The sequence below is a fragment of the Carassius auratus genome, chromosome 14 (genome assembly GCF_003368295.1).
Source record: "Carassius auratus strain Wakin chromosome 14, ASM336829v1, whole genome shotgun sequence".
Lineage (NCBI taxonomy): Eukaryota > Metazoa > Chordata > Actinopteri > Cypriniformes > Cyprinidae > Carassius > Carassius auratus.
The window spans coordinates 16,992,402-17,013,197 of NC_039256.1; the positions used below are offsets into that span (position 1 = coordinate 16,992,402).

At 38.3% G+C, this 20,796-nt stretch overlaps 1 protein-coding gene across 4 annotated transcripts in view; it reads left to right on the forward strand.

Annotated features, from left to right (window-relative positions):
• Positions 1–20,796, forward strand: part of LOC113113834 (netrin receptor UNC5A-like) — a 170,912-nt gene that overhangs the window by 144,040 nt on the left and 6,076 nt on the right. For all 4 annotated transcript variants that reach the window (XM_026280329.1, XM_026280330.1, XM_026280331.1 and 1 more), the window contains 6 exons: positions 89–388; positions 2,377–2,464; positions 2,985–3,153; positions 6,748–6,981; positions 17,665–17,814; positions 20,382–20,546. In XM_026280329.1, the coding sequence (XP_026136114.1) occupies positions 89–388; positions 2,377–2,464; positions 2,985–3,153; positions 6,748–6,981; positions 17,665–17,814; positions 20,382–20,546 (1,106 nt within the window). The remainder of the gene's footprint in view (positions 1–88; positions 389–2,376; positions 2,465–2,984; positions 3,154–6,747; positions 6,982–17,664; positions 17,815–20,381; positions 20,547–20,796) is intronic.

Consider the following 20,796-nt stretch of genomic DNA (forward strand, 5'->3'; position numbering starts at 1 on the left):
CACTGAATTTCAATTTGTGTTGTGCACTTTTAAGCACTGCGACCTTTCGAATAGTTTTTCACTTGCTTCTTTCTCTCTGTTCCTACAGAAAACTCGCATTTGCTCACCATCCAGCCTGATTTGACTACCACCACCACAAGCTACCAGGGAACACTGCGTTCTCGCCGCGAAGTCACCGGAAAGTTCTCCGTGAGCAACGGCCCCCTCCTGGAGCCTCTTCCTAACGGCTCGCACACGCTGCACAACGGCAAACTACCCAGCGACCCCAACGACTTCATGAACCGCCTGTCCTCTCAGACGTATTTCAAAACGCTACCGAGAGACAACGTAAACACCTCTTACGGAACTTTCAATTTCTTGGGTGGTCGCCTAACCCTCCCCAATACTGGTAAGATTAAACAGTACATCATTTTTTTTTTTGTGGTTAGTGTTGTGAAAGAGCTCTGGAGCTTGGTTAAACTGCAGCGTTATTATACCGACATGGCCCAAAATGGAAGGGTGAAGTGATCCAATTACACGGCAATCCAAGCAGTTTTATGTAAATCGGGACACGAGTGAATGCGAACACCTTCTAAAGAGGTTTTTTTTTTGTAAGTAACGAGGCAGAGCGGGCAAAGAAGCGCTTCCATTTATATACTAATGATTGTGTTATGACAATGACGACCGTTTTCCATTTTGGACAAAAATAGCTGTAATTGGGAACGTCTTGTTTTATTTTTCCCATTCTTATTTTTGAAGGATACCTCACTGCATCTTCTCCGAGCCGAGCCAGTGACTTAGTTGTCAGCCGTGGCACTGTAAGCCGATATGCAGCATGCGCATTCATAGTGCCTGCAACTCTATCCACTCCAAGGACAACACCAGAGTATATTCAAACCAATTAGTCTCCTTAATCACAGACAGAGGGTTCATCAGGCTGTCACATTATGAATCACTCGCGGTCAAAGAGACAGCTCACGAGGCAGTGGAAATGAAATAACCAGGGCTCCCTCGACTAAGAACATTGGCCTTCAAAATATAATGCCTAATACCTGTTATTCGTGACTATTGTGGGGATGGTTTATGGCTTATGCTGCTTTTATGCGTCCTTCTCAAATACGACAAGTTAGACAAGTTACAACGCAAATTTTATTATTATTATTATTATTATTATTATTATTATTATTATTATTATTATTATTATTATTATTATTATTAATGTTGATTTAGGGGTTGACTAATTATATACAAATTATAATAGCATATAATAGTATTGTATATTATTTTATTTTATGATTTATTTATTGCATGTATGTCATCTTCACATTTACATTTTTCAGATGTTTATTTTTTTTAAAAACACATTTGAATGTAATAGAATTTGAATTAATTATTTGAGATCCAATTCTAGTCAAATAAAGAAATTTAGATTAGACTATTTAGGATTTATTTATTTATTTTACAAGGTATTCTGCAAAAGAAAAACTAGTTTTATAGCCAACATTAACTTATGAAAGTTAATTTCGTTTGCTGAAATATCTGTTATCTGTGACTAATTTAAGGATGTTTTATGGCTTATGCTGCTTGAATATTTTAATCTTAAATATAATTATTTTAAACAAGTTACACAGCAAAGTTTAATATGTAGAGTTAGGCATTGATTCATAACATAATTATATATTATAGTATATCTATTTTATTTTTATTTTTATTTATTTTTTCATTTTTTTGTTTGATTTTGTGTGTGTGTGTGTGTGTGTGTGTGTGTGCGTGTGTGTGTGTGTGTTTCAGCTTCACTGTTACAAATTATTTACTAAATAATATTTAAAATATATAAAAATATGTTAATGTATGATATATAAATGTTTTATTTTTATTTTTAATACATTTGAATTTACTGAAATAAAATGAAGTTTTGCCATCCAATTCCAGTCATATAAAGAAGTTTAGATTAGACTATTTAGGATTTATTATTTCTTACTTTTATTAAGGTATTTTGTGAAAGAAAAAAAAAAACTTTCTGAAAGTAAATTTACAATACATTTTCGGAAACTGCACCTTGTTGAGTGTTACAGCCAGCACACTGACTTATGAAACAATGTCAAATATGATTGTTTGGCTGTTTGCTCAAAAGGTAGAGACTGGATCTCTTGTAACTTTAATCGAATACCCCTGCTTTAGGCACTTCCTGTCACTGTCCACATCTCCAGGGCATAAAGTGAAAGAGTTTTGGAAAGAACACATGGTAGATGATATCGTTGACCTTGACTGTGGATTTGTATGGTGTTAACCACATTTACTTTTGTCACATAGAGACCCGCTGTGAGCTGTGACAAAAGCAGCGTTCAGATGGAACAAATGAGCCTACCTTGTCTCTTTTGTTCCTATTTACATTAGGAATCAGTCTGCTCATCCCGCCAGAGGCCATTCCCAGAGGGAAGATTTATGAGATTTATCTCACCATTCAGAAGAAGGAAGACATGAGGTAGGTCCCTGGAACCAATCTGAGGATCTGCCTCACAAAGAAAGCATGCACAGTTTGAATCAGATTTTAAAAAGCCCCGGCACAGAGCGTCGAAACGTAATTGAAGTCAGTCTCCACAAGCTGGCGTGCATGATTGTGTGTGTGTGCACACAAGCCGTTTGCTCAGATTTATGACTAATGCTGGCTTGAGATATCAAAAGCTTGTGTGGTTGTGTTGTCTTGTCTGTTATATGTAAATGAGCCACGGGCTGCAGAGAGGGAAATGTTTTAGATTTTCCTGTCGGAGTGAAGCACCAGGTAATGTCTGGCTATTTTTTTGCTCATGCATTCATGTGGTGTTCACGACCAGCTCCCTACTGGGCTTGAATGCAGAGTGTGAAAAGTCAGATCAGAGCACCAGAGTCCTGATTAATAGTGGAACCTCATCTTGTTAAAGGGTCTGCTGGGCTTGACATTGGCCATCCATCCAGGCCCTGTTAGTTGAATCCTGACCATGTGCTCCCCCTCTGCCTTCCTCTAGATTGCCCCTGGCTGGATGTCAGACGTTGCTGAGTCCCGTGGTGAGCTGCGGACCGCCTGGTGTGATGCTCACCCGGCCGGTCATCCTCAGTATGGACCATTGCTTTGATGCATGTCTGGAGAATTGGGCCATCCGTCTCAAGAAGCAGTCATATGAGGGAACGTGGGAGGTGTGTGTTTCTGTGTGTATTCATGCCCAGCTATAGAATAAAATTTTAATAATATATTAATAGATAGTATATCATGTATTTTGTATGTTGTATTTAATGTTTTCATTATATATTAATATTAATATAAAACATTGAATGATTGTAAAACCTCACATATTGCCTTATATTAATGATTTCATACACACACACACACACACACACACACACATATATATATATATATATATATATATATATATATATATATATATATATATATATATAATTATTTTATTTTTTTTATTTTTTTTTGGAGGGGGGGGGTGGTTATTATATATTCTTTCTTTTAGGGAAAATTGCAATTAAAATCCACCTGGCTCAAAAATCTGAATGGGCTTAATACACAGAAAATTGCTGGTAAAGAGATTATTTAATATAATTAACATAAATGTATTTAATAAAAAATTACTAGCGTCATGTTGATTTGAAATCTTGACAAATATACTTGACAAATTTGATAATTTGATTTGTTTTCCATAAATTTCTTTACAGTAGGGAATTTAAATGTGGGGATGAAAATACATTTGAATATACAGGAATATAATATCATAATGAAAAAATGACAGTTTTAATAGATTTTGTTCGATTTGGGGGTGAACATTTCTTGAAAGTTTTTCCCAGATTACAAATCAAGTTTCTCCTGTGAAGCCATAAATCCCATCAGCCCAATTTATCGTCAATGTGGCGGTAAATAATGATTCTGTTTTAAATGATAGTGCTTCATTTTAATTAGTTTCTTACTGTATGTAGGTAGAATTCATGCTGTACGTTCACCTTTCTTGCCCTTTCCCATCTTTTTCTCTCCCATCATCCTGCTACTGAACTGAATATCTTATGGAGGCAAATGGGCTGTATCGTCATAATCATTTCAAATAGCCTCTCAGACAATAAAGCCCTGAAGTGTCTCCATCAGCGTGCTCCTCATTTCACCTATCTCTCATACTTTCACATTTAATCTCCATTTAATTGTATGGATCTTTTCCTCATTCCATCAGATGGCCATCAGCTCCCACCTTTAAACTGAGCCGGGGTGAGTCCTCCATTACGCCTGATGGCTTTTCCAAATCTGCTCGGAACCGCATCGGGTCGGTCTGAGATACATCAAGCACAAAGACAAGAAAGAGGAGGAACCTAGGGAGGAAGGGCGGAGGAAGAGAGTGAAGGTCTTCTTTCATGTTTGATACTGTGCATAAATTATTCAGGCTCCTTGGTGTGGCAGCAATGGGGCGGCAGTAGAATGAATAGGCCTGTCTTAGATAGAGGGTAGAGCAGCACTTTTAATCATCCCCTGCCCCAAATATAGCCCATCGGCGGCAGGTCGCCATTCTTGGCCAGGTACAGCAGACAAAAGAGGGAAAAAAACACAGGGAAGTTTGTCCTGGAAGGAGCCTTGGCAGACAGACTCGCAGCAATTAATTTCTCCAGAGGACGCAGATCAGCAAAACTCGAGCAGAAGAGAATGAAATATAGTCTGTGCCGTTATCGAACCGCGGGAGGATTTTTTTTTTTTTTTTTTTTGTCATTTAAAAAAAATTATAATGAAGAAAAAGGAAAAAAGAAAACAGACTTCATTGTGGTCAAATGGAAACTGGCTAGTGCCAATACTAATTTCACTGATGAAGATAGTGGCTTATTTTATTGATTGCTGGATGTAATTTCCTGGCCTGGATCCCGAGGTGCATGACAGTAGGGCCGCCTCTCTGTATTTGATTAGATAATGGTGTGAGCGAGAGAAAAAGAGAGAGACGGTGTGCGAGGAATCTTTCTGATGAGCTTCCTGCAGAAAGTTCTGTCGCCACATATCCCACTTGCCTTTTCTCTAATTAAATCAACTCTGGGGAGCCATTATGTGATTGTATCTGACCGAAGACGGTGAGAAAACGGCACGTTTCCTCACAATAGCCTTGGCCTTTGCTAGAGTCACGTTTTCTGACAGAATGCCTTTTTCTCCTAATTTTAGTACTTTTTTCTTTGCATTAGCCTATACAAGGCACACTTGAAGGCATCTTTGATTTCTGTCAGGATTCTTCCATCCAATTAAAGTAATTATCTTGCCATGCCCTGATGTGCTCCATATTGCGCATGGCAACCTGTTAATTAGTTTATTCTCCTGGTTATTAGTGGAGAAGCACCTCAAACTGTCAAACTCACCAGTTGATTAACGCAAAGCAGTGGGGTTCAAAATGATGTAAGATTGATTGTGGCTTTGCAACAGATGGAGTAATGGCTATATCTTAAAATGGCGGGGCTAATTATTATTTGAAATTTGAACAAACCCCCAAACTTAAGTATGAAACTTATCCCATACTGAACATGACCAATACTTTAAATACAGATTTTTGTGGAGAAAGTAAAGACATTTATGATGTTTAAAAAATGTTGTTCTTTTGAACCTTCTGTTACTCAAACAGTCCTTAATAAGAAGATAAGTTTCTTGATCACCAAATCAGAATGTTAGAATTTCTCATGGATCATGTGATACATCCGCTCAACCAATCACAGCGCACCACTCCACACGTTCTAAACAGTAACTGACAAGCTATGCAATATCGCTTCACTTATGAACATGATATTGTATAGCTTAATAATATTTAATAAATAATAAATCTTTGAAAATCTAAATCTGGATTTGAATTTGTAATGTTATTCTAATCTAAAGATATGATATATGAAAGTTTGATAAAGAAAACACATTTTACCCAAATTAAACAAAATGAATTTATTGTGTTTTTGAACCAAACTCTTCATATATTTATATTTATTCATTTATATATTATTTTAAACAATTATTTTAAAGTATAATAATATTTCATTATATATATATATATATATATATATATATATATATATATGTATGTGTGTGTGTGTGTGTGTGTGTGTGTGTGCGTGTGTGCGTGTGTGTGTGTTTGTGTGTGTATTTTTGATCAAATAAATGCAACCTTGGTGAGCATTAAAGATTCAAAAACATTTAATAAATCCTCAAACTACTGAATAATGGATATCACTGAAACCTGAGCCAGTAAAGTCACCTAAAAATACATAGCAACATCTATCTTTGAGGCAGAGAGTTTTTCAATTGGCGGCTAGACACATTTTATTAAGAAAATACAGAAATACCCTTTACAATCCAGAAAACAATTAAATGCATAAAAAGTATCCATTCATTCATTCAATTCTATTTTTATTCATTTATATTGATGTTAATTGCTCCTATTCCTGTATTTAACTTTTGGTATTTTCACATAAGAAGTATGAGCTTTAGAAATTTCTGAAGATTTATTTCCTGCTTGTAAGCAGAAGAACAGGAAGCCCTGATCACTTAGTGGGCCCTACCACATGTGAACATTCAGGATGAACTCCTGCTATTAGGGTCTCATTAGAGCGCAGAACACAGCTCATTATGTAGTTCTTTCAGTTTCTGCTCAGCCTATATCTAAAATCTGACACGGAACATCCTCAGTGCAGGAGCTGACCATCTAATCTATAACTCCACTGACACAGCCGCTTTCTGCCCTCCCCTCTGATCCCTGTGTCACTGTCTCATTGGCTCCTCAGGATGTACTTCAGCTTGGTGAGGAAGTGGTTTCGGAGCCGTACTACTGCCAGCTGGAGGCGGAGACGTGCCGGGTGTTCACTGAGCAGCTGGGCCGCTTTGCTCTGGTCGGGGAGTCCCTCAGCATGGCTGCTGCTAAACGCTTAAAACTGCTGCTGTTTGCTCCCGCCTACTGCTCTACACTGGAGTACAACATCCGCATCTACTGCATGGACGACACACAGGACCTGCTCAAGGTGAGGCCTTTGATTCAGAATATACGGTAGCCACACTCATGCCAGTTACCCAGCCAACACAAATATGCTGTATATTTTGCTAATGTTGCCATTAGGTTTCTTGGTTTTGTTGCTGTTAAGGAATCGCTCCATTTTATCATTTTGCAAACATTATGGGAATGCCAATATTAGATGTTCACTGAACATTCGGAAAGCAACCGTTGTTGCTTCCACTGTTAGCAGGGTATAATTTCTGCATTTGGGGTAAAAAAGACAGAATTATGTATTTGCCAAGAATGTTGTCTGTTCTTTCGCACAGACACGAACTGATTGGCAGTTGGCTTTAGCGGAGCCTTTATCGAATTACCTGCATTGATCAAAGATTTTTTATTTATTTACTTTGTATTACTATTATTATTATTATTATTATTATTATTATTATTATTATGCAAAAATTCGAAGCATTCAAACATCATCTCCCTACAAGCACGCCCCATAGTATAGTCCCGCCCCTCACATTAATTGACAGCTTTCCATGAAGACATTGGAAATTCAATTGCAAAAGGAATTGCAATTCCATTAGAATTTTAACAGGTTAGATGCACGACGCAAAGAGAGTGAAAAAACTAATGTGGTAATTAATATTTTCATTTAAATATGACAGGCTCATGACTCGTACATGGGAAATGCAGTTGCAAATGTACTTTGCCTTTTCATTTGAAATGTGGCAGTTACTGTGTGTTCGCAAAAGGTAATGAAAATGCAAAAGGTAATGAAATATTTTATATATTTTACATAACGTATGTGCCCACAAGTGGAAAACAATTGAAAATTTAATTTGCAATTGCTTTTGAAAAAAATCCTGAATATTCTTCCATAGAAATGAAATGAAATGAAATAAAATGCTATTCACTAGTCAAGCAATTTTCTTTTTTTTCTGTTCCTTTTTTTTCTTTCATCAGACAATCAGGGGTTTTTTTGCAGTTCCTTCTGGCTTACACTTATTTTTCTTACGCTCCCCCTCCTAAAAGATCAGGAATAATCAAGAGCTAATGCCAAAGCAGCCTCCCCTGAGGAGCACGTCTGAGCAGACTGTTAAGATTTCATTTGCATGCCTAATTAGTAAATGAAAAGGAGAGACTCTCTGGCTGTGGCCCCTGAGCTCCACTCTGCTCTCACTGTCAAAGTAAGAGGGTCCGTTCCCTGCTCTGCCCACTCCAGCCTCTGAGAGCTTGCCAGAAAAGATGACCTGCCCTACCCAAAGCTGCCCACAGGGCCCCACTAGGGTGGGCTGTTTGGGGAAAGAGATTATAAAAGGAGATGCCAGGAATTGTGGTTTGTTTAAAATGAGCTCTTATCCATGCAAAGATGAGAAGTGCTCCAGTGTATGATGGATGTGAGCACCACCCCTCTAATTCTCTCCAAAGGGTTCATGAGAACGCTGACTGTTCTGTCGTTTTAAAGTGAAGTGTTGAAGTGGTGATCCCCCCCCCCCACCATTTTTTTTTTTTTTTTTTTTTTTTACAGCTATTGTTGTTATTTAGAGATTGAAGGTGTGGATGGGTGATGTGCTTTTGTATAGAGCTAGGATGTTGAGCTTCTAATATAGATGCTTTTTCAACCCATGACCTCCTTTCATACTAACCTTGCCTTTGATCAGGAGTGGGCTGCTCCAGGGGAATCTTCATACGTGGACAGACTCAGTCATGCAATGCTCTCTTGTGGTGCTGCTTTCTATGAATCCACCCTATCTGCAGTTTTCACTCCCCTCATATGGACAGACTGCTGCGGTGAGCCACAATGGCCTTATAGGATATGCAGTTTTTTTACTCTGTGGTTTAGCAAGGAATCAAGTGGACTGTATGCTAATCTTTGTCACTATAGAAAGGGAGGGTTTTTGTTCCAAAGGCCAGAAACATACTGTATGCAAGTACATGAATGCAGATGCTTCTGCAGCTTCATGTTAAACCTGGGAATGTGCATTTTAATGTATAAAAATGCCTTTTCTGCTCTATTCTTCTAAACAAGTCTTAGTGTTTTGAGTCACTGCACCAATTAAACTTTTCTGCTGTATTCTTTATACAACATTTGATTTTTGAGTTGCTTTGGATAACAGACTTTGCTAAATGAATTAATGTAAAGAAAAATTCTAGTTTGCTCCAATTGCAACTATAAAGTAATTTTCCTGACTCTGGCAGGAATCTCTAGATTCCAGGGGGATAGCTTCTACCTCAGTCTGACATAACGACAATTATTCACATGGCACAGCTGATTGGTTAATATCCATGTCAGCAGCCAATGAGTTTGCTGCTCAACATTCAAGTACTCGGTTAGTGCTTGCTGTAGCAGATGCAGCACATTTCAGAAACCCTCCACCTTCTCCAGCTCCACCTGTATACATCTCTACTATGGGGTGATTTCATGTCTGTTATATATGGGGGTAAATTCAGATTTTATATGTAGGGGTGTAACGTTTCACTCGTTTTATCGATGCATTGATTACAAACCCTGACGATGCATATGCGTTGATCTTAAAACATGATATTTGAATCCTGACTCACCGATCTCGGACAGTAATCGATTTAAAATGCTAAGAATCGAATGAATCACGATAGTGAATATAAAATTAAATTAAATTAAATTACTACAAGCACGAATTAATGGAGACCTTGAACAGTGTTCGTGCCTCTTATCTCTCCTTCACGCGCTCCTCTATTACCGCCTGAGACTGTCAAAGGATTGCGCTAATGCTCAGTTCGTCTCTGATGCAGCTGATGTGTGATCTCTCCTTCACAAGAACACAATAAATAAAGAAAAAAAGTATGAATGATGCAGTGCTAATTGACATCATTTATTACACTTCAGAAACTATTAAGTATATTTTCTTCCTTATTCTGTGCAGAAATTTGAAATAATTGCTAATTACATTTAGTATATAAAACAATCATAAAATTGCCATTAGGAAAAAAATATAGATTACAAATGATTGACCAGCAGTGTATTTGATTTCTTACAGCAAATTAAAAGTAATTAAAAAAATTATTTAAAAAATAAATAAATAATAATAATAATAACAACAATAATACATAGGCTACATACATACAATGATTGTATTTGACATTTCTGTCACTTCTGAAATGATGGCTAACACCCCTTTTGTGACAAAATGTTAGCTTATGCATACTTTTACAGCACTTTTTCAGAATCTTGGCTAACATATATTTTTATGTAAGCCATGTCAAGATATAGCATTAAACTAGCATCTAACAATGGACACAATTTTTGTTGTTGTTGTTGTTGTTTTTTTCTAACCTATGGTTCAAGGCTGCTGTGTAATTTGCCCCCTGACTAAGCATTTAAAGAATTTAAGGGAAGCATTTAAATAATCCTGTGAATGCACTTAAAGAATGCAGAATCGAATTGTTATAATCGAATCAAATCGAATTTAATTGTGAATCTAATCAGATTGAATCGTTCTAAATTTGCAACAATCGTTCTTGAATCAAATCGAAAACCTACGAATCCTGAATCGAATCGAATTGAATCTTTGTCTACCCAAAGATTCACAGTCCTAGTTATATGCGCTGCAGTGTTTCCTACGTGCTCACTGCAGCATGTCTGTGGATGTATTGGCTGCTAATTTAGCAGATCTGTTCCACCAAGACCAAACATCGCCAAGACTAAACTCTCAGAGAGTTTGAAATAATTAGAATAATAATGCATAAGAATAGTATAATTGGAATCTGCTACTTTGGAAAATCTTTCTGAAGCAACGATTTATGAAACTCCTCATACAGGAATCATGAACAACTGGAAAACTCATGAACAAATCATGTTAAATCATCTATCAAAAAGTTTTGGCCCCTGCTTCTTGCTACACCAACACATTCTATGCTCTGTCCCATGGGTCGCTATATTGGATATCAGCTTGACTGCTGTTATCGATAAGTTGTTTTCATTTATATTTTTACTGTCACACAGATGCAAGAATGCTTGTAAAGCAATGTGTTTGCAGTCTTGCAATGCATTGGCCAAGCATTTGTGAACTCATGTAGAGTATGTTTGTGGTCTAACAGGTGTTTCACCCCCTGAGAACCACATCCGAGTCCCTGATTGACTTTCCTTCAGAGTTGTAAGGCTGATTTATTGTGATGGAATTATTATGCTAATTGTTGCTGATAACAGAAGAGGATTTTGAAATTAGCATAGCATTAGAAGCGTCTTTCGTGACAAAGATGCATTGTTATTTTTTCATGCATCTTTCTCCACCATCATCTTGGGTGAATATTAATTGCGTTTTGATTGCCGCAGGGCTACTACATTACTTAGAGAAACAGTAATGCACCACAAATGAAAGGGATACCACTATTATTTTTAGTGGTTGTCTCTTAGAACTTACTACACTATACAAATACTTTTTCTCCTTTTCGATTTCTTTCCTATTCATTCTTTCTTTCTCAGTCATAAGCTTTGCTTATGCCTAAAACAACAGAAATATTTAATCTCCCAATTAAGCCACAATAAAACAATGTAATTGTCTTTAATCACGAGTATGACATTTGGGAGTCAGTGACATTTCAGCAGAGATGCTTTCACTATGTTTGTGAGTCTTATGGGACCAATTAGATAAATATTTAATGTACTGTACAGCTGTCTGTTTCAGAACTGCTTCCACTGCTGGTTTTACTGTAACTGGACACATCATAGCCGCTGCCCTTCCTAAAGCGCAACTACAGAACCTCTGAGAGACACTTCCTTTGATGTGGTTAATTAGTGTGCTTACTTACCTGCATGACCTCCAAATATAAACCTGACCTTATTAGACCATGCTGACCTTATTTAAATCTTAGTGTTGGACCGCACAAACCACTACACCAGATCTCTGACCCATTCGTTCTTCATGTGATCTCACCATAGCATTTGATCTTTCAACGAAGCAAGATGGTCAGTGTCTGCATTCACTGCATAAAGAGCATTGAGATCCAGATTATAGTGCACGAACATGTTGCAAAAAGAAGCACCAGCAGAGGAATGTTTTGGATTCACTGGTTTATCTGGCTTGTCACCAGGCAGTGGATTGTAAAATATCCTCTCGTTTCAGAGATGAATGAGCAGTGACCTTTGGTGCCTCAAATGTTGTTCGCATTTAATCAAGACCCGTGTGATATTCTCTTCTCCCTCCAGACCTTTCAACCCAGCAGCCAAACGTCTGAGGAGCCACGTCTGGTGTTTCTATCTGCTGACTTGGCTAGAAACAAACAGGGAGAGAGGAGAGCAAGTGTTCTCATATATGACCTTTCGTCTAACGTCTGAGGATAATTTGCACGTACGTGTGTGCATTCACCCTATCGGGGGGAGAAACCAAAAATGGCACACGGCTTTGATCACTGACGTAACGTTTAACGAGACAGTCGTCTTAAACCAACGACGCGAGAGAACGAGACAAAACAAAGCCTGTATGTTGCTCTGATTTGTCAAATACGTTTCTCTGGAATGCTTGTTTGGAAAGCTACTCGTACATCGCTCTTGTTTTTAGTTTTTAATCAGAGAGAGGAGGCAACGGAGAGAAATATTTGAGGTGTTGGGTGGGAAGGAGAAAAATAACCTCATTACTAGCTGGAGAAAACTCACAGACATGTCTAGATGATTTACATCGTTGAAATGTTTGCCTCCATCATTCAGATCTCTTTTCTGACTTTGCTGACTTGCTCATCAGCTCAGAAAGTGCAAGGTCTGTTTTCTCACGGCTGAGAAGTCGCAGAAGACGCCATGCGGAAATTAGTCAATGTCAGTCACTTTGTTATGCTCTCATATCTTTATGCACTGTGAGACAGTTGGGATCAAGTTGTAAAGCAGACTGAAAGAAATGTCCTATTACTGCGGATCTATACTGTCATTAAAATCAAAGCCTTTTTTATTTAGCTCACTGATTTAAGGTGTTGTGTAACAAACTTGTCTCAGTGGTTGTTAATTTATGGCATGCTCAGTTTGATTTTATATGGTATGATGGTAATTTCTTGTACCTTATTACTTGCAAGCCGGTGGGGACAAAATGGATAGAGCCCACTCTGCATTCATGTTTAATAGCTTTTTATTTGAATAGCTCTGAGATAGATTTACTAGAAGGAATTTATTAAGGCATTGCTCATACTTAGGGGCTAGGACTTCATCAAACTCGTAACGATAAGTACTAAACTTAACCTAGCAACTACCCAGAATCCCTTGGAAACCTCATAACAAAATGCAAAAAATAAGTAAATAAATAAACTTTTGACCGCTGTGGTTCAATCTTCTGAGCGCTGGCATTAAGTGTTTTATCTTAATGGAAGTTTGGGTCACTGTGAACTTTGTAAACACATTGCCCTTTTGCTTGAATGGTTTTTAAATGTTTAGCTTGTGTGTGTTTTTGGCGGAGGAGCGTTTGTAGCATGTGAGTTGTAGCAGAGCATCTAACCTCTTTCTGTCAAAGACGGCGAGGGGAGATAAACTATAGAAGAGTTTCTTGTATTCCCAAATGGAGTGCAGCAGTAGTCCATCAGAGCCCCTGCTCAGCACACCACATGAGCTGTCCAGGCCTGTGAGGATGAAGGGTTTGTGGGCTCCGGAGGACTGTGGCCATGCTTCCCATAATCCTGTTATCTGTCTCTCTAAAGCTTACCACTCTTCTGACCCGAAGACACCAGTGTTAAGCTGCCTATGTCTCTTCTCCATTCGTTTTTTGTATTATATCGCTCGCTTACTTGCTCTCTTTTTCACCCTCTCTTGCTGCAGTTCTTAGTTTTCCAGTGAGTGAGAAAAAGACTGGGTGGGCTTCATCCTAGGTTTTTTTTTATTTATTTTTTTTATTTTATTTTTAAGTCAGACAAAGAATAGAACATCTTTTTTCCCAAGCATTTTATAAGTCATCAACATCTTGTCTTCATCCATGAAAACTTGACTCTGTCTCTCCCTTCTACAATTGGGAAAATATTTATTTGATCCCCTGCTTATTTTGTAAGTTTGCCCACTTACAAAGAAATGAATGGTCTGTCATTTTTATGGTAGGTTTATTTTAACATATAAAGACCAAACCAAAAAATCCTGAAAAAAAAAACATTATATAAAGGTTGATCCCCAAGCAAAACATGATGACAATGATGGCAACGTTTTTTGTAGCTGGTCAACAGGTTTGCACACATCTCGGGAGGGATTTTGATCCACTCCTCTTTACAGATCCTCTCTAAATCATTAAGTTTTCTTGGCTGTTGTTTGGCAACTCAAAGTTTCAGCTCCCTCCACAGATTTTGTATAGGATTGAGGTCTGAAGACTTGCTAGGCCACCCCATGACCTTAATGTGCTTCTACTTGAGCCATTCCTTTGTTGCTTTGGCAGTATGTTTGGGGTCATTTTCATGCTGGAAAACCCATCCATGACCCATTTTCAGTGTTTTGGCTAAGGGAAGGAAGTTCTCATCCAAGATTTTATAGTACATGGCCCCGTCCATTTTCCCCTCAATACAGTGAAGTCTTCCTGTACCCATAGCAGAAAAACAGCCCCAAAGCATAATGCTTCCACCGCTATGCTTGACTGTAGGGATGGTGTTCTTGGGGTCATAGTCACCATTTCTCTCCCTCCAAACATGGGGGTTCAAATTAATGACAAAGAGCTCATTTTTGGTCTCATCTGACCACAGTACTTTCTCCCAAGCCTTCTCTGGATCATTAAGATGTTCTTTTACAAACTTTAAACAGGCCTGTACATGTGCCGTCTTGAGCAGGGGTCCCTTGCAGGCGCTGCAGGATTTCAACCCAATGCGGCATAGTGTGTTACCAGTGGTTTGCTCTGTTACTGTGGTCCCAACTGCCTTAAGATCATTAACAAGCTCCTCCCATGTAGTTCGGGGATGATCCCTCACCTTTCTCATAATCAGTATTACCCCGTGAGGCAAGATCTTGAACAGAGCTCCAGACCGAGGCCGATTGATGGTTGTTTTTATTTCTTCCAATTGCGAATAATCGCACCAACAGTTGTCATCTCACCAAACTTCTTGCTGATGATCTTGTAGCCCATTCAAGCCTTGTGTAGATCTACGAACTTGTCTCTGACATCCTTTGACAGATCTTTGGGCTTGCTCATGATGGAGGGGGAGGTTGGAATGGAAGATACAGTTTGTGTGGAGAGGTGTTATACACCTAACAAACTGGCATTAGGAGTAATTTCTTAAAAAATATATTTTCCCCACTGTCTATACTTTAAAAGACTCCTTATAAAAATACAGTGTTGACCAGTTTCTGCCAGAATGGTGTAGTTACTAATGTTCTTGTCAAGGGTGTCATGCACATATTTTTTGAAGGGGAACAAGTGGCAGTTCTGACTCTCTTGGTGCCCCACACAGGCAAGAAAAGACATGACCAAAGAGAGAAGAAGATATAAAAAAGATAGAGTTCAAATCATAATAATATATTCATCTTACTGTGTTTGTTTGCTTATTATTTTAAACCATATATTGTAATTACAAATAAGTTTAAATAAAAAAAGTTATATATATAATTTCTATATTAATTTATTGTTGTTGTTGTTGGATCCAAAATACTACTGTAAAGCAGATTAATTAATATAGGATCTCTATTTGTATAAAATACTTACAGATTATTTTCTTTATTTTTTTTAAATATCTATTTTGTATGGTATAAATTGTAAAAGTGTATTTTGTATGCAATTAAATGGCTTTTCATTGAAAGAAGTCATTTTGGATTGTTTTAATGAAATTCTGTGACAATTTATTAACAAGACAATGGGGTGTAAACAGGGCCAATATTCACTCAGCCTGAGACATATGTTGAAAGCAAACACACAAATGGCAAGCTCAGTTCTTGGCTGAGATGCAGCAGCGGCGGGCCAAGACTGACATGTTTCTGCTCATCATTTCGAACTGGCCTTGTTAATATATGTAGGGTGGACAGGCTGGACTGTGTCTGCATTGGTATGCATGCTCTTAGTTATTCATGATGGGATAATTGGCGTGCTCTTCTTTGTCTCCCATTACTAGGCAGCTAGATGTGCTGATAGGTCAGAATCAGGATCAAAGTCCATAAGCAGCAATTTGCAATGCTAATTTCCTCCCATAAAGTGATTGTATTTAAGAGAACAACATAAAAAGTTGATGCTTGAGGCCTAAATAAATTATCTTTTGTCGTGAAAGAGAGATTATATTCCTATTCTAAATGGAGTGCGCTTAGCCATTGACTGACATAAGACCTAATGGCAAGAGATAAATCTTGACCTCTAACCTATTCAGTTCTCTTAAAATTCACCTCAGAGGTTGGGCTGAAGAATCATGAAAGATGTCAACGTCTCTATCTTTGCTGTGCTAATGGAGAAAGACTGTAGCTTGACTCTGATAGTAAAAATGGTTAAAACTGCTTTCATTATCTCCCATGAAACCAAAAGTGGACTTTAAAAAGATAAAAGGGTGTTTTATACCAGAGACCAGAGACAAAACTCATGTGTAGAATTTTAGTTTTAGCTTAGTTTGTTTTAATAAAGATACTTTGTTCTGGCCTCATTCTAAGACACAATGTATTGTGACATGCAACAAATTTATAACAAATTTAAGTTATACATCGATAGATTATTGTATATAGATTATATTGTGTAGTTTAGTTTAGCTTAGCTTAGCTTAGCTTAGCTTAGTTTATCTTAGCTTAGCTTAGCTTAGCTTAGTTTAGTTTCTTCAAGTAAGAAATGTTCTCCTTGTAAGAAACAGTGGGAAGCTCACTTGCTTTTTAAAATGTTGGTAAGCGGATAATATGGTACTTTTACAGCAGGTATTGCAAGTGAATAATTAACAGGTTCTATACCAATTTAATTGAAACCTGGCCTGCCGATACTTGGCAAAGAGTGCAGAAAATTGAATCGTCCATGTGCAGATAAAAATCACCGAGATTCTCCGTCTTAATTAGAGGCGCTCTCAAACAATTCATGTGCATCCACATTCACACAGAAAAGAATCAAACATATGGTAATTACCGCACCCCCACCTCTCTCCTCCATTTGTTGTCTATTCGTTCAAGTAGCTTTCTTTTATACACACTGCAGCCTGCTTCTCGGGAATGCTTCACCTGTTTCGTTTTACTTTAGTCCTTACCTTTGTGCTGTTGTTTTGTTAGCAAGTTTGAATGTTATGAAAGATTGCCGTCCTGATTGGGAAGGTCTGCCAGTCCTCTAACCTCGGCGTCCAATTCATCATGTTGTTTGAGCTGTAGTTCTTCTGTGCGAGCTGAGGTCTTTGATGGGAGTCTTTCAGCTTTCAGAGCCCTCTGCTCTGCGCACTCCTTTAGCATGAGAGATGTGCCCTGAAAAAGAATTGATAGATCAGCCAGGATGTGCATGGATATTATTACCTAATTCCAGATGGCCGTTCTGATGGCAACAAATGGCCTTGCCGTACTAACCCCACTGAGACGAAAACATTAGACATGCGAGTACAAATTTCTCCTGGCACAGCCACAGAAATGAAATTAAGTGGATCTTTGATGCACGAACAATGAGCGCTTGACGAATAGCTCAGCTCGAACCTTCATTACCCCAGCACCCTTGGATTTGGATTGCGTTCGCCAGAGTTGCCGTGACCTTGGCGTGACATTAAAGCAGCATAGGGGAAACGGAACCGGGTTGCGAGGGCCGTGGCCTGACTGACTGTGCTGTGCTGTGTTGCTCCACAGGAGGTGATGCAGATGGAAAGACAGCTGGGAGGTCGACTGATTGACGAGCCTCACGTCCTGCTCTTCAAAGACAGCTACCATAACCTGCGCCTCTCGATACACGACATGCCACAGGCACACTGGAGGAGCAAACTACTCGCCGGCTATCAGGTGGGTTTCTATAAAACACCTTCTCTTGCAGCAGCAGCACTTCTTGTATTAATTGCTACAGTGAGCTCCACTATTGCTATCGCTAATACTTGGTATTATCGGTTTTCCAAAACCCATAACCTCAAATATTAAATGTATTAAACATTAAATATGAAAAAGGCCTGGAAGATGATAAATATTCTCTAAGAAAAAAAGGTACTAATGATTTCACTGGGATGAAACCTTTCAAAATGTACACACCTTTTTACAAAAAGTACATATTAGTAGTACCTACATACAAGAGGGCTTTTCTATTTGAAATAGTTAGAGGTGGATTAGGCAGATTACGTATGCACTACTAGTGTCACGAGAACTATAAATATAAAGCATGTTTTCAAATCACCTTTGCAATTATCCATTTTCACCGATTTCAAATTTTATCATGTACTGTAAATGGGTTTTCTGTCACCATTTGACAAATTTTGCCTCATGACTGTTTATACAATGTGCAGTTTTCTGTGACAGTCTAAAGCATGTGAACCTGAGGCACGTGATTGGTTGTCTGTTGCTAAGCATCTAGTCATAGTATTCTGACACCACACCGTTTCACACTGTACATGTTTGGCACCACAGTGTAGGGTTAACAATGAAAAAGCAGTGCTAAGCCTGTTCTGGATAGTAATTTATAATACCTTTTGAAAGAGTACAACAATGACAGCTTTTGTAACTTTTTTAGTGAGAGTATAGGAAATAAATTCATATTTAGAGAAGCAATCACTCAAAATCCTAGCAACTACAAAACTCTCGGCTAACACCCATGCAGAACAATTTAGCAACCCTAGCAACCGCCCAAATTGTTATAACATTGTGACAAAAAGTCGAGGGTAAAGTAGCTGCAAAATTGCTCCCTCTGTTTGAAATTGTTTGCCTCTATAACGTGTACTCTGGATGTTATATTTGTCTTTTTGATCTTTGTTGTCAAAGTCTTTTCTAAGCGTAATTGAAGGAGTTAGAGTTAGCTAGTCTAGTTATTTTTTCTTGGGGCAATTTTGAAGTGCTGCGCGCTGTGGCTGCTCCGAGCTTTCTAACAGGGTGTGTGATCTGGAATGTCCTCCGGATTGCTGTAATTGGAAATTTCTTTGGTTTCGCCTCATTAGAGTATTTCTGAACGTGCGGGAATGCTAAAGAAGCCCATTATAGAGTGAATTGGCGAGCAGGGACCCTAGAACGTCTGCTCTTAATAACATGCACGGCCTTGGCTACGCATTAACAGCTTCTTGGGTAAAGAAGGACTGAGAGCGCTGCAGTTTTCTCATACGCAGTCTTCCTCACCCACTCTGCCCATCTCAGGACTCTTTCCCACCGGAGGAGATTAAATATAGACCAATATGTAAATGCTCAAGGATGCAACACCTGATTTTTCTCGTATTTCCCTTACTGGACCATGTGTGCTGGGCCTCAGAGGACCGTCTCTGGATTCTGGAGGAATCTTGGCGTAAAAAGCTCCTCCGAGGATTTGTAGATGCCAGCTAACAGTGTTACAGCACAAATGTGCATAGAGGAAACATTTTCTCACCTGAACGTCCCCTGTTTTTTAGATAAGTATGTTGCTTGGCTGTTTTTTTTTTCAGTCTGTGTAACAGCTCCCCCATTGGAATAAACTGAGGTACTGCATATTCACTAACAACTGCGCTTATCTTTGTTTTTTTGTGGCACTCTCCACAATTAATTAGACTGGATGAGACGAGAGGATGTTATAAAGCTAAATAATTAGTCTAATCAGACTGTCACGCTGAACGTGTTGTGTTTGATGGACTAAATGTATTGTTTTAATAAGTGTTCTTATTTTATTTGACTGTGGATATGCAGTCATATCTGCTCTATCTACTGAATTGTGCTCGTTCATAAATTAAATCCAAATCCCCGGTTGTGAACAATAAGCTTTTTTAGGATGTTCTACTGTTGTTAGAGACAAAGAAACTATTTTGCTTCTTCATTTGAAAATGTTGCCGACAATAGATTTAGAAGAGCTTTCATAGACTCGTACCGGCAGCCCCGGCATCATAAATCATCAGGTGTTGGGAGTTTTTCTTTGTCTGTGTCTCTTACTGGCCATCAAATTAAGCTGAATCTATTGTTTGCAAGTGGTGAACTTTTAATGAAAAGGAAGCGGTGTATTATCTACCAAGTGACACAATTCTTCTCTGTAGTTTATTTGTGTCACATGCAAAGTTTGCCAAAATGTGGAAACTTTTGGATAATTAATGTGTTGAAAAATTTAACTGCATTCTCCTACGGCACTGAAATGTGGAAATGCATATATATTTAACTCTACATTTGTAGACTTTGCATTGTCTCTGTTGATTTTGAGGGAAAAAACAGATTCTAAATAAAAGAGATGGGAAGGGAATTATAAATAGTGTGAAAGTGTGTTACTCTGAAACACACTGCCACAGCCTAAAAAAAATGAATTATATTTTTTTTTCTTTTATTGCTGGTTGAAACGATCAGTTCTGACTAGAGTTGATTTCAGAGGTGATTTGTTATGGACAGCAACAGTTCAGTGTGACATGTCTCTGGTCCTTTAGGAGATCCCGTTCTATCACATCTGGAGCGGCTCTCAGCGGACCCTGCACTGCACCTTCACACTGGAGAGACAGAGCCTGAGCACCTGTGATCTCACCTGCACGCTGTGTGTGTGGCAGGTCGAAGGAGAAGGACAAAGCATCGCCCTGGACTTCAACATCTCGAAGGTAACTGAGACCATCTGTAGCATGATATCCCAGTAAACAGTAGAGATTACAATTTTTAAAGCTCCCTCACGAGATGCCCCTTCAATGAGAATTGGAATTGAAATGATTTGATGTTGTATTGTGAGATTCTTACGCCTAAGATTCCTTTTTGATATCCTCCAAAACCTAGGTCAGTTGATCTGGAATTTATTTATTTATTTTTTGTTAAAATGTTGAAAATGCACATACAGTTGTGCTCATAAGTTTACAT